General features: G+C 47.7%; 1 protein-coding gene across 1 annotated transcript; it reads left to right on the top strand.

The window, feature by feature from the left end:
* The first annotated feature begins 1452 nt into the window (after window positions 1-1452).
* Window positions 1453-4167, top strand: Fam217b (family with sequence similarity 217 member B). The gene is made up of 2 exons (XM_035446329.1): window positions 1453-1478; window positions 3024-4167. The coding sequence occupies exons 1-2, from the start codon at window positions 1453-1455 to the stop codon at window positions 4165-4167; spliced, it is 1170 nt and encodes a 389-aa protein (XP_035302220.1).
* Window positions 4168-14166: the final 9999 nt, after the last annotated feature.

Here is a 14166-nt window from a genome sequence, read left to right as displayed (position 1 = left end):
CCCTGTGTGCAGTCTTTGTATGTTTTAGACTGTCTTGTATCACTAGATGAGTGAGTGAATGAATGAATGAATGAATGTTCTTTGGGGTAAAAGGTGAATTTAATTGGCATCACTTGAAAGGCACGTGCGTGCGTGTATGTGTAGGTGAGGCTTCAGAATCCATTCACAGCTCTCATAACCCTGTGGTCTCACACTTAATAGACACCGTGCAGGTAAAAGGGTAAATATTCTCAACACCGATATTGGGTAGCTGGCTCACAACTGCCAGTTAATTCTAGCCCTCATCTAACCTGTGAGGTCATCCACACTTGCATTCGAACATCCACCCCTCTATCACGCACATTTAATGCATGATAAATATTAAAACTATCAAACTGTAAACATGTTACAGTATCCTCCCCATTTCTCATGTAGTGCAGGATTCTGAGCCACTGCCCAGCCACAGCTTCGAGGTTCAGTGTGGCTCAAATACAAAGATCAAAAACACGTGGAAAGGTAACCAACTGCCAATCAGTACTTACTGTCAGTGTTGTGTCCTTTCCAGTTCCGGTGGCTCGGCGTCCTCTCCAAAGATAAGGGGGATAAAGAAGACCCCTCCCCAGCTGTCATCATCTGGCAACAGATTGAGCAAGACTATTCTGAGCGCTGCAGAGAAGGTGATATAACTTTGAGAGGAAATCTTACTTAGATTTGTCTCGGTCCTCTCCTGTTTTATGCTTCCAGTGTGCAAGTGTGTGCACCTTCTGTTACATTATTTGTATTATTTACATAATATTTAAATTGTTGTTATTCTACAACCCATGAGAGAGGGTGTCAACATACCTCAAGTGCATTCTGGTGGACCAGTGAATTTGTTGGGGGTCACTTAAAGGAACGTGGGTGACCAACAGTCCCTCTCCAGCATGAGGGACAACTCAGAGAAGTAGCTTCACTGGTCCCCCAAACCCAGTCAGCCTTCCCCCTCCTAGGTACTCTGCCACTCCCAAGGCCACGTGCTGTTGGGGAAGTAGGTATGGCACACTGTTGGCAAGGCAGGAGGGGAATGGAGAGAGGGGCTCTAAAGTGCAGGTCTGATGGACTTTCCTCTCCAGCTCCTACAGTGGGGAATGTTGGTAGGCCCTGTCTTTTAAGGGCGTCCCGTGACTTCTTTCTACTAGGGAAACTAATAGCCTGACCTTGCAAACATTTCCTGTTGGTGGTCAGATAGTCTGATTCAAGATGGTAACAGTCATGTCATGCCATGAGCGTAGGTCTGCTAGTGTGTGTGTGTGTGTGAGTGTGTGTGTGTGTGTGTGTGTGTGTGTGTGTGTGTGTGTGTGTGTGTGTGCTCATGCACAGGCCTGTGAGTTCACAGCACTTTCTGATCAATACTCTGTTATTTTTGTTTTTTAGACAACCCATCAAACCTCAGATGATGAGCAGCCCTGTGACCTGTTTAAGAAAAGGAATAGGATGAGTGACTTTCATCAAAAAAGCAGGTAACTAGTTTCCAGATCCTGTCTCCTCATGCAAAAGGCAGACCCTTCAGTTCTTCCTCGTTGGACTTCATTTGCACTTTGTCTGTAGCAGAAATGTGTCTCAGCATTCTTAGTTGGCTTTAGTTGCTCTCTCAGCTTCCTTCTGTTCAGAAGAGAGGGAGACCACCAAAGGCTGGTGTGTGTGATGTGCAGCTGGCTGTGAACAGGTTTTTTTTTTTTTTTAGCTTTGTTTATTTTTATGTGTATTAGTATTTTGCATGCATGCACCTCCACGCCTGAAGAAGGCATTGAATACCCTGGAAATTGAGTAGAAGTGCTTCTGAGCTGCCCTGAGGGTGTTGGGACTGAACCCAAGTCCTCTGCAAGAATAGCCAGTGCTCTAAACTGCCAAGCCTCCTCTCCAATCTGCAGACAATTCCTAATGGCAGCCATTCTCTCATTTGTTTGCACTGCCTGCTTGCACTGACCTGATGTCGTCTGCGTGTGTTAAGCAAGTGTGATGCCTTTTCAAATAATTGTTGCAGAGTAATCTAGAGAACACTGCACAAACGAATCTTCCCCTTCCTAGAAAGTACCTTCTTCTTATCCCGCATCCGACTCTATCATAAGGAAGTACTATTAACTTTAGTTAAAAATGCGTGGTTAGGAAACCAAAAAGGAGGTATTTCAACTCCCGTGAGACCCGCCTCACTTGCAAGTACTCTAGAAGGCATTTGCTGGTCCACTAGAACAGGGCAGAACAGGTGTTCCTTCTCTTTGCCTGCTGTTCCCAAGACAGCATCTGTCCTGCTTTCCGTCTTCCTTGAATCAATTATCCTGGTACCATGTGACTTTATTTCTATCCTTATCACATTCTATTGGGGTGTGTGTGTGTGTGTGTGTGTGTGTGTGTGTGTGTGTGTATGAGTGTTTATGTACACGCATGCCACAGTGCACATGTGTTTAGAAAATAAGTTAAAGGAGTTAATTCTCTCCTTCTACCATGTGGGTCTGGGGATGAAGCTCAGGTCCTTAGGGTTGGGGGCAAGTGCTTTTACCTGGTGAGGCATCTTGATGGCCCCTTCTAGCCTTTGAAACACAGCTGTTCCTGAGTGTCTCCCACTTGGAAAGACAGCAGTAAAGGTTTGACTCCTGGTATAGGTTGGAATGAACAGTGAAAAACTTACATACTTCAGTGTGTAAAGACTGAAGTACGTGCATATGTTTACATATTTTTACATGCTTTAGTACGCAAAATTTCAGTTGTCTCAGAACCTTCCTCGGGTTGGTGATTAAACAGTGAAATCCAGGCTGGGGGTGGCTTAATGGTGTAAGCACTTGCTGGACAGGTACGAGGACAGGAGTTCCCCCACTCACGTAAATGCCACATTTGGGGCATGCATTCTCTACGGGCCCCTGACTAGAGTACAGAGTGGAAACTGGTTTGCAAATCCTGCTTCTGTAGAGCACCTGGAGGCCTCATATTAGTAATAGCTAAAGTGTTAGCAGGAGACTCCTGTTTCTCTAATCATTAGTGATTAGACCTCAGTTTTATTTTTTTGGCAGTATGAATGCTGGCTCATCTTGGAATCAAGAACAACATTCAAAGACGTCTTCCGGGAAAAGGCAGAGTAGATCCCAAGGACTCCAGGCCTCTTCCCACCTGGGAAGCAGCCTCCTTGGCATCTCCCAGCCTGCAGCAGATAAGCTCATTCGAACCATTTCCACTGAGGGAAGACAGGATCAAGAGCGGACCGTGCTCAGCTCCAGGTGTCAGGCTGCCTCTGGAAGCAAGCTGTTCCTTGAATTTCAGTCCATGAAAATCATTAAGGATGGCACTGACGAGGACAGTGCAAGTGACCTATCCGACTCAGAGAGAGTGGCCATTCCTCCTTCTCCATTCACGCCCCCTGACCTCAACCTTCGAGCTGAAGAGATAGATCCAGTATCCTTCAGTCTCTACCCAGACCCGAGGCTGGCAGAACCTGAACACTGCTACCCCGACTTTCTTCCACCCCCGTTCAGCTCCTGGGACCTCCAGGATATGGCTGTGGCCATGAACACAGAGTGCAGGAGTGAGGCCCTGCCCCGGGCCACGGGGTTCCTCGGGAAGTACATAGACAGACTTCTTCAGCTGGAATGGCTGCAGGTCCAAACTGTGCAGTGTGAGAAGGCCCGAGCTGCCAAGGCAAGGCCCCCTGGGGCCTCTGGGATGCTGAAAAGCCCCAGGAGAGGAAAACTCCTCACCAGTGTGCTGTCCAAGCCATTATTGTCCCCGGAAGGGATTCCAAAGCCAGGCCCTTCTCGAAAGAAAGGTTTCCACCATGAAGAAATCCACCCATCCTACTACACATTTGAGACTTCACCTAGATCTGTGGATGGGCCTGGGCGCCCCAGGCTGTGTTCTCAGAAACAAGCCCCTGAGGTGAGAATGGAAAAGAAGAAGAAATCAAGTAAGGCCCCCAAGCTTCACCTCTGTGCTCCACCCTGCGCTGAGGGCAGCCCTGCCCTGGAAGCCAATGGGAACATCCGAATTCCTACGAAGTCCGCAGTGCTGGACCCAAGAGACTCCTGTGGGGCCTCCAGATCACAAGCTCACCTGGACCTGAAGAAAAAGGGAAATGCAAACAACTATGGTCTCACGTCTTCATCCAGAGAGAAAAAACTCAAAACAAATGGAGGAAAGCAAAGCATGTATAAGTTAAAGTGACTCCTGAGGTAAAGAATCTCCAAGACCCGCAGGTGTCTAAAAGTGGGGGCCCCACCCACAGGTATGGCGAATTGCAACCCAGTTGTGATAACTGACTCAAGTAGCCGCTGGCTCTCCGGTTACCCCACCCCGCCTCAACACTTATTTTCAGAGGTCTCAGTAAGGCTGTTCTTGGTATGCCATCTTAGGCTTTGAGGGACCCAACGGTAAAAATTAACTCATGTGTCTGATACAAACGATCGAAACAGCAGTGCCAGTCCACCAGCATAGACCTGGCCCCAGTGTCCCTGTCTCTGGAGTACGGGAGTGGTGTGAACCTGCTTTACATGAGAGAAACCCTAGTGTCTCAGAGAAGAAAGGCCCTGCTGGCTGCCTGCCTCGTGGTTTTGCATAAACCCTCAAGCAGTGTTTCTGCTGTTAGTCTTTCCCTGGGTCTGTCCTCCACCCTCCTCCAGCCTCAGTTCCACTGCAGTTAGGGGATCACATGTGTTTCTATTTTGAGTGTCATTTATCTGAGCCAGTTCCTTGCCAGAGGCAAAGGCATCTAGATTGTCTATCTGGCGCATTTTAAAAGGCATTTTAAGTCCAGAGGTAGTGCTGTAGCCCATTTCTGAGTTCTCAAAACTCAAGTTAAAATCATTCATAGTCTTTCCAGAGGGAATGTCAGCAGGCCCAACCATGGTTGCTGCTGTCGGGTGAGGCAAGAAAGAATGCCCTAGCGCCTTAGACTTTTGGGTAATACTCAAATGTAAGTTGTCAAATTACCAACCAGGGGCCCATATCCTGTTGGTCTGGGTCAAAACTAATGGTCTATTTCCGTTTGTAGGAGCAGGGTTTCTAATCATGACTGGGGAGGAAGCAGACACATTTGCCGTGCGTGAGTGAGTGCACGTGTGCGTGTGTGTCTGTCTGCGCCTGTGGGGGTGTGTGCATCTGGATACTGTCCTGAGTGTTCTTATCTGCTGTGGCCTCCTGGCTCTCCTTCCTCAGCTGCGTTGGAGTCTTTTCTGCCTGGGGAACTTTCATCCATGTGTTTCTGCAAACCTTTTCTTGGCTGCTGCTCTCAGGCAGTGAAACAACTGTTGGACTTGATTTGGGCATCCATGACTCTGTTGGGTTTTTTTTCACCTTTAGGGAAAAGGACAGCTGGAAATCTCACGCAGCCGCAGGTGCCATCTGTGTCAGCAGATCAGCGAGACCAGGTCATCCTCAAAACCAGTGCAAAGCTCAGATATCAGGCACACTCTGTCAGCCATATCGAACAACACACGAACTCTTTTTTTTTTCCCTCCAGCCTTTTTCTTTCAGGACTTTATTTTCCAATTCTTTTTGCACTGCCCTCCTGGAGAAAGTACATTCTTACATGGCAGTCTCGTGGCATTTTTGTTTGTTAGTTTGTTTTTTGAGACAGGATTTCTTTGTGTAGCCCTGGCTGTCCTGGAACTCACTTTGTAGACCAGGCTGGCCTCGAACTCACGGAGATCCTCCTGCCTCTGCCTTCAGAGTGCTGGGATTAAAGTCATGCTCATCCACTGCCCAGCTGTCTCATGCCTTTTTCTGTGACCAAAATATGTACGATTTGCAGTCAGCCCACAGACGCACCATCCACATAGGCCCCATGGTGTGCACCTTGTTTTGGGAGGGCAGTGCCACTCCTCTCCCTCTTCACACCCCTGAGTGAGGCCTTGTGTGCTCACTTCCCTACTCCTTGGACACAGATGATTTGAACTGTCACTGGCTCCTCTCTTATTCTTTCTCTAGGTTTTTATGCAGATCTTTAGGAAGCTTCAGGGTTGGTAAACGGAAGTCTGACTTACACACATGTATGCCTCATGCATTGGTTCCCGTCACCATTCATGGAAATTGGCTCCCAATCTGGGGACTGGAATTCCTGTTCTATGTTTCGACAGCTCTAGCAGCCCAAAGAGGTGGCTTTGTTTACCTCTTTGCCCAAGCTGATTGTCCATGTTAAACAGTATTATTGGATAGGACTGGGTTCTGTTGAATATTGCAGTTTGTTCCATTATATTGAGTGCAGTTAATCAAGTACAGCTTTCTCTGTGATCTCTAAGGACATGTCTCACGCAGACAAGTGGATAGCATTGGACACTGACCTGTGAACTCCTTCAGATCAAGGCCAAACCAGACTATCTGGCCACAGTGACAAATCGGTGTACTTCCGGAAGCACCTCTCATTTGGGAGGTGTTTACATAGCCCTCAGATCTTGTCAAACCCAAGAATGACGTAAGGAAAACAGTATCTCAGGCCTAGTAACACCCGTGAGTGGAGAAAGCACAAAGCACTGTAGGAAGTCCCTGATGGCGTGACTTTGGACTTTCCCATATGACCAAAGGGCTGAAGACCTGTAACTGACTTGAAGGTTATGGAGTTCCTGGCTGTCCTAGACCATGGAGGAGACAAGAGACAGCACTGGTCTTCACGGAAAAGGAGGTTTTGTTCTGATCCTTTGTCCTCTTGGGGTCATGTTCTAGCAAGACCTAAGAACAGCTTCTTACATGGCCTACACATTTGGTTTTCATGCATATACTTGAACAGTTCTGTTGAAGTCGGAACCCCTGGTGGTACTGTATTCAAGGTAACAGTGGTATTTATTGTCCTGTGTAATGTGGCCTGAATCTATTCAACATGATCATTTGCTGTTGTAATGCTGTATGTTTAATTTTGTATGTTTTTGTGGACTTGGACTTTTCCTTCCTTGAGACTAATTAAACAGAACACATATCTGAATTTTTTCTGCCTTGGTGTCATTTCTGTTGTTGTTGTTTTTTCTGTTTGTCTGGGTTTTTTGTTTATAAATGTGGTTTTCTCTCCAGTTTGTCTTTATTTTCTCTGCTGAGGATGGGGCTCTGTTACCCTGACCTTCATGCTGACACTGTTGAGCAAGCGCTACTGTTACTGCTTCATGCATCAGACACATGGCTGGGAATGGCTTGAGTTGTTGTTGAGTGAGGAGCAGGGTGCGTTGCACAGGACTAACCCCTCTGCTGCCGTCTCCCTGAACTCGACTGTACCCGCTTACAAAGTATCGCCACAGCGTGAGGAGGCTGATGGGATCCTCACTGGAGTGGCCAGACAATCCTAACCACCTGTATGCAATTCTGTCCCAAATGTACTTGGCTTGTGCGGGGGGCTAGAGGATATAGGTTGAGAGGATGAGGGAAGGGGCTCCATCTATACCACCATGGTGGCGAGGGTAGCCCATGCCGGGTGAAAACCTTCCAGCCTAGCTGCTTTAAGGCCACCAACACTATTGCCTGCAACCACCATCGCCCTGTAAGGAAGCCTAATGAACTCATTGTTCTTCCCGAGTGAACTCTGGTGGCATCCTATCTTGGTTTATCTTTGGGATTTGGGGGAAGAAGTTTTAGCAACAATGTGGCACAATGAGTTTAGCGGGCGCGGCTGGGAGGGAGTCAGCTTTTGAGGGAAGTCCTAGGAGAGGGCGGGGCCTGCTGCAAGCCTTCCCGGAGGCCTTTGCACCTCTTCCTAAGCTCACTTCTGACAGTGCAGTGAGCGACTCTGAGGATGCCGAACTGCGGCAGTCATGGTGGTGGGTTAGAAATGGTTCTCTAATATTAGCCAAATTAACCAAGTTGGAGACATAAAATCCAGGCTTGGATTGTGCGTGCATGGCCGTTATGTTAGCGGCCGCTACCCGATCATCCACTAGGTGGCGACCAAACCTTTTGAGACCCTGGTGGATTTATCTTGTTAGTGTCTTTGAACTAAGATCAAAAAGGAATGGGAGAGAAAAGGGCTGCTTGGCTTCCGACACAAACCTCTGCCTCCAGAGAGTAAATGAACTGTTAGGTGTACAGTGGAGGATTCCCTGGTGTTCCGGAATGTTCCCTAATCACAGGCCCTCCCCGCAGATGTGAAATAACGTAAGGTATTTATAAAATCTTCACAGAGCACCCACTTCCATACAAAACCATTCAATATGCCCACCCAACAGTTAAGTCATTAGCAGCAACAACACCGTAAATACACGGGGAACGATCAAATGGATCACTGTGAACGCAACTGGGAAGCGGGACTATTGTAAACTCGCGGGCTCAGGGACTGTGTGCCTTGGTGTGCTAACCGAGCTGTAAAGGAAAGGGGTTTCCTAAACAAGACCTTGCTGACCTACTCCACACCCCTTCCCCCGACACCACCCCCAGGTGAGCCGTGGAATCTAGAGCTGCAAAGCAGCTGGGAGGCCCAGAGGACCTCACCCGCCTTCCACTGCCAGAGAAGACGATGTCTCCTGTCCTTGGGCATCAAAGACAGACTCAGGCCGTCTTCACACAAGCAGGTCTGCATAACAGCATGCATGGGCCCCAGGGGCTTTTGTTTCCTGAGTATGTCCTGACCCTCACTGGGTGACCATGGGATCACACATTTCTGCCTCTGCGGGGAAAGAGTAACGGTAACAAATGCTTCACAGTGGCTACTGGTAAGCGAGTTTCATACCGCTCATGCTGTGAACCTCCCCAGACCTATGGGACTGTCTGCATTTTAATAAAAGCCTCTGCACACTGAAGCTGGAGACGCCCACCTTTCTGGTGCACAGGTTTGGGTTGCTGCTCTTGCAGAGGATCTGGGTTCTAATCCAAACACCCAGGTGGTGGCTCACTACTGTCAGTAACTCTAGCTCCAAGGGAACCAGTCCTAGTTTCCCTGGGTACGCATGCACTTGGTGCACTTACATGCATGCAGGCAAGCACCCATCTGAAGACGGAGTTTCTGTCCCACAGGGTCTGGAAGCCCTTTAGTCCCAAATAAATACATAGAGGCTTATATTAATTATAAACTGTTTGACCAGTGGCTCGGGCTTTTTATTAGCTAGCTTTAAATTTTAAACCATTTCTAATAATCTGTGTCTTGGTTTACCGGTGATACCCAGCCCTCTTGCTCCCTCGGCAGTTACATGGTATCTCCCTTGTGACTCACTCTCTCTCCCCTCTCCCCAGAATTCTCCTAGTCTGGTAACCCCACCTATACTTCTTGCCTGGCTAATGGCCAATCAGCATTTATTCATCAACCAATAAGAGAAACATATATTCACAGCATACAGAAGGATGCTCACAGCTCATCCACATACAATTAAAATAATATTTTTTTTAAAAGAAAAGTCTTCATGGAGAAATTGATACAGGGAAGTCAACTAGAAGCCTCTTAAAGCCCCTTCCCTCTTGTTAGCCTTCTACTCTTCACCACCCCAAACCCTTCAAAAACTCTCTGAGAATAACTGAAGAGATTACAAACAGGATTGTTAGTATAGAAGCATAAAGGCAAAAGGTGGGAGAGTGGGCTAGGTGACCGGCGATGCCTTAGTTGACCAATCACTTGGGCCTGAGTTTGACCCCCAGCACCTCTGTGAAAAGACAGGCATGACAGGCACACTTGCAAACCCAGCTCTTGGTGGGGCTTGGGGACAGAGGTGGGTGGACCCTGAAAGCTGACTGACTATCCAGCTAGCTAGGGGTGGGTGTGCATATTACTGGGAGTGAGGCCCACCCCTGGGCGCTGCAGAACTGCATAATGAGCATTTTCAAGCCTACAGGAAAGTTGGGAGGTGTACAGCAAGCACCCACAGGCTCCCTGTGTACACTCCATGGCCAGCAGGCCACCTAATCTGCTCTGGTCCCTCCTGGCTGAAGCCTCCAACTGCTGGTTCCCTCTGGGCTCCAGGTGCACAGTTATCACCCAGGAATGTCTCCACCTTGGGAACCCATAACCTTCTCTTGGTGGCTGGCTGTATCCAGGCTCAGATTTACAGCACCACACCACTGTTAGGAAAAGCAGAGTCTCCTTAGCCTTTGTGTGTTTTTGTTTTGCTCTGTTTGTCAATTCTTGGTCTGGGGAGACAGAGCGGTCAATATAATGCTTACCACACAAGGATGAGGACCTGAGTTTATGCCCACAAACCCACATAAATGTCCATGCATGGGCCAGTGAGAGATAGCTCAGTGGGGGAAGGCACTTTCTGTCAAGCCCAAAGACCTGAATTTGATCCCTGAGAACTAGAGAGTAGAAAGAGAGAACCAACTCTTACAGTTTGTCATCTGACCTCCACATGTGCTCTGGGGGGGGGGGCATGTGTATCTACAAATGAACACATACACACAATAAATAAATAAATAAATAAATAAATAAATAAATAAATGTGATTTAAGAAATTTTGAGCCAGTCTTCCTAGTGCTGGGAATTGGAGACAGATGGAGCCCTGGGGCTTGCTGGCCAGCCAGCCTAGGATAACAAGTGTACTCCAGGCCAATGAGAAAAGCTGTCTCAAAAAATAAGGTAGGCAGGGCGTGGCAGCACACACCTGTAATCCCAGCAATCTGTAGACAGGCAGGCAGATCTCTGTGAGTTCAAGACCAGCCTGGTCTACACAATGAGTTCCAGGATAGCCAGAGCTACACAGCGAACCCCTGTCTCAAATAATTGATAATAATGTAAATTGTTCTTGAGGGATGACACCCAAGTATGACCTTTGACTGTCACACATACATGTAAGTACGCCTGCACACACACACACACACCTGCATGCATAGACACATACCCACCTCACAGACACAGATCTCTTCTTGAGATCCCCAGGGAGTCAAGCTCTACTTGTGACTATCAGGAGCTGGACATTGAGCTCAATGATTGGCTGGTGGACATTCATAGAGGTCTTGTGCTGTGGCTTTTCTTGTCCCGCCTAAGCCCCAAATGAACACACAGAGATGCCATATTAAGTATTAAACTGTTGGCCAATGGCTTGGGCTTCTTACTGTCTAGCTCTGTCTTAATTATTAACCCATTTCTATAAATCTATGTATTTTCATGTCGCCTTATCTTACCTGAGAATTCCCGGACCTGTTTCTCCTTTGGCGGCCTACAGGGTGACTGTCTTTGGCATGCTCCCTCTGCCTACATTTCCCAGAATTCTCCTTGTCTCCTAGCCCTGCCTATCTTCTTGTCTTATTCATCAACCAATAAGAGAAACATATATACAGAAGGACATCCCCCATCAATCTTGATCCAGTGGGTGTCTAACAGGAACCATTTTCTTAGAAATTCATTTTTTGTGCATTGATGTGAAGGTGTCAGATCCCCTGGAGTTGGCAGTTACAGTTGTGAGCTGCCATGTGGGTACTGGGAATTGAACCTGGGTCCTCTGTAAGAGCAGCTAGTGCTCTTAACCGCTGAGCCATCTCTCCAGCCACCCCAGAAGCCATTTTTGAACCATGCTCTTTTGGTCTCTCAGTTATCCCATCTTGCATACATTTTCCTGTAGTCACTTTGGTTGGCTGAAGAAGTCTAGTTCATTAGGTTGATGTCAACTTTGATTGAAGTCAAATCTCTTTCCTCCCTCTGAGTATGCTGGACCCCTATGTCCCTGGCCTGGTGTCTTACCTTCCATCCCAGCATGAAGGAAGGATGGCAGGCTGTAGTTTCACACTGGGATGTCTCTCCCTGTTCTCTGGGTTCCAGGCTCTTTTCCCTCAGATGAATGGAGAATAAAGGTTCTTCCAGCCTTCTGCTGCCTCATCTCAGTGGAGAAAGCACCAGATGCCATGACAGACCCCTCTCTATCTGAGGTCATGGCCTCCACCTACTTAGCCAGCAGGAGCCCCCACTAGCCATAACCATGTTGACAACATAGGCGTGTGTCCTTCCCTGGGGTCTCCATGTCCACTGCAGTTCCCATCACACAGGCTGGTCTCTGTCGAAGCATAAATCTGAGCCGAGCAGAGGCATACACTCACACCCATTCTTCAACAATGAATCCTAGATGCTCGCATCTGGCTCTTACATAGGAAAAGGACATCCAGGCCTCTCCCCCAGGGCCTGGGGAGGAGCCCTGAAATGAGTATCAGAAATCAACTCCTCCTCCTGCACCCCTGCAGTGGCCAGCAGAGGCGGGAGACCTGAGACTAGGCTGAGAGGCAGGTGGGGGCCTGGCAGGCTCAGTTCTGAAGTCCTCAGATATTTAGCCCCCATTGTGGGTGGCTCCCAGGATGTGACACATTGTACATTTAATTCTTCTTTATTCTCAGTGGTTCTTGTCTCCAACTCCTGAGCAAGTGGAGACCACAAATGACTGTGTCCGAGCCACCTTGCCCAACAGCCCTAAAGATAAACCCAGCAAGTGACGCTCTCAGAAGTAAGTTTGCATGGAATATTTGAGACAGAACTCTTCCTCTGGGAAGAAGCATTGGTTGCTGTCATTAAACAAAACGTTGAGCCCCTGAGGTGAGCGTGTTGAGTTAAGGTGGTCAACAATGGCTCCCACCTTCCTTTTCTTCCTCCCAGAGGAGCTTATTTCTGTTTGTCAGCTTCTGGGGAGCTGAGAGTAGCCACAAGTGGCTGCTAAGCTAATACTGTGCTTCCAAGCCCAGTATGATGCACTGGCTGGCTGTCACTGGAACCACACGTGTTCAGATAGCACACACTCCCTAGTTCACATCAGGGTGCAGCTGGTATGGCTGGAGCCTGGCAGGGCCACAGCCTAAGGGAGAAGGGCTGTCTAATGCCTAAATGGCATGGGGCCCAGATATATTTAAATGTTTAAGAGCATTGGAAATTTGGTTTCTCCTAATTGATTAAAATGCCATTTTTTTTTCAACTCAGAACAAGTGTAAAGTAGAGCCATTCCCAGCATCCTTGGATTCCTTCCCAGAGCACTGTAACCTATAACCCAGCCTCATTCTCCTATGGGGCTCTGCACTGCACTTGCCCAGGCATGGCTCATGTGACTTGACAAACTCCAAATTAGTGGCTCTGCTCGGAGGTCTCACAGGCTGTATCCAGACCAATCTGCTTGCTCTGAAATAAGCACAAACTAAACTCAATCATTATTTCTCTCTCTCTCTCTCTCTCTCTCTCTCTCTCTCTCTCTCTCTCTCTCTCTCTCTGCATAGCAACACTAGCAGCCCATTGTAACACAAAAAATAAAAGACCTAGAGACAGACATTGGGATTCAAGCTTCAAGCTGAAGATCAGAGAAGCAAAGCAGCCAAGCCAGTAGATCTTAACTATACCAAGCTGAAATGGCTAATCCTGTATCCACAAATCCTCAGAGGCAAAAGGCTCTGAATTCCTGTCTCCTCCTCCTCACATTCCTTTCTCCACCCAGCCATATCCTCCTGTCTCCACCTCTCTAGTGCTGGGATTAAAGGCGTGTGATCCCAGGTGCTGAGGTCACCTTTGTGTGAGCTGTTTCTTTTAGGACTGGATCAATTTTGTATAGTCATTGTTATGTTTTTGTTTAAATTAGATATAAAGAAGAAAGAGGAGCCTGAAGATGAGACATGTTGACTAGTTTATTATAAGACATATTAAGCAGTTTATTATAAGGCCAGGTAGAGTAGGGAGACTAAGAGAGAAGAGGAACAGGGTAAATGGCTGACCGCCATGTCCAGTCGCCATAGAGAGGCAGAGCTTGTAGGTGAGAGAGAGCCAAGAAGAAACAGAGAGGGAGTAGAGCAGGAAAGTTGGGACTTTTAAAGGGAAGACTGCGCATGCGCACTGAGGTTCCAGGCATGCCCAGAGTCCTCACGCAGGCCGTAATGCGTGGCAGGTGATGTGGTGATGAGGTAGCACGTTTTCCTGTGCGTGCCCTGACAATAGTCAGGGGGTGAGGTCTGTCTCTTAAAGAGATATTGCTGATCAGCATTAAAGCCTGAACCTTTCAGTCACTATGGCCTTTAACTAATAGAGATCCATCTACCTCTTAATCCTGAATCCTGGGATTAAAGATGTGTACCACCACCACCTAGCTTCTATAGTTTACTAGTATGGCTGATTTGCTATTTTGATCTCCAGTGGCTTTAATAAATCATAAACAATGTATCACCACAGCCCACACTCTCTCTCTGCATAGGAACAATATCAGCCATTCTCTCTCTCTCTCTCTATCTCTCTCTCTCTCTCTCTCTGTCTCTCTCTGTCTCTCTCTGTCTCTCTCTGTCTCTGTCTCTCTCTCTCTCTCTCTCTCTCTC

Source organism: Cricetulus griseus, chromosome 6 (genome assembly GCF_003668045.3).
Source record: "Cricetulus griseus strain 17A/GY chromosome 6, alternate assembly CriGri-PICRH-1.0, whole genome shotgun sequence".
NCBI lineage: Eukaryota > Metazoa > Chordata > Mammalia > Rodentia > Cricetidae > Cricetulus > Cricetulus griseus.
Note: the sequence above shows the minus strand (reverse complement) of the source record. Positions and strands in the feature narration are given on the sequence as shown.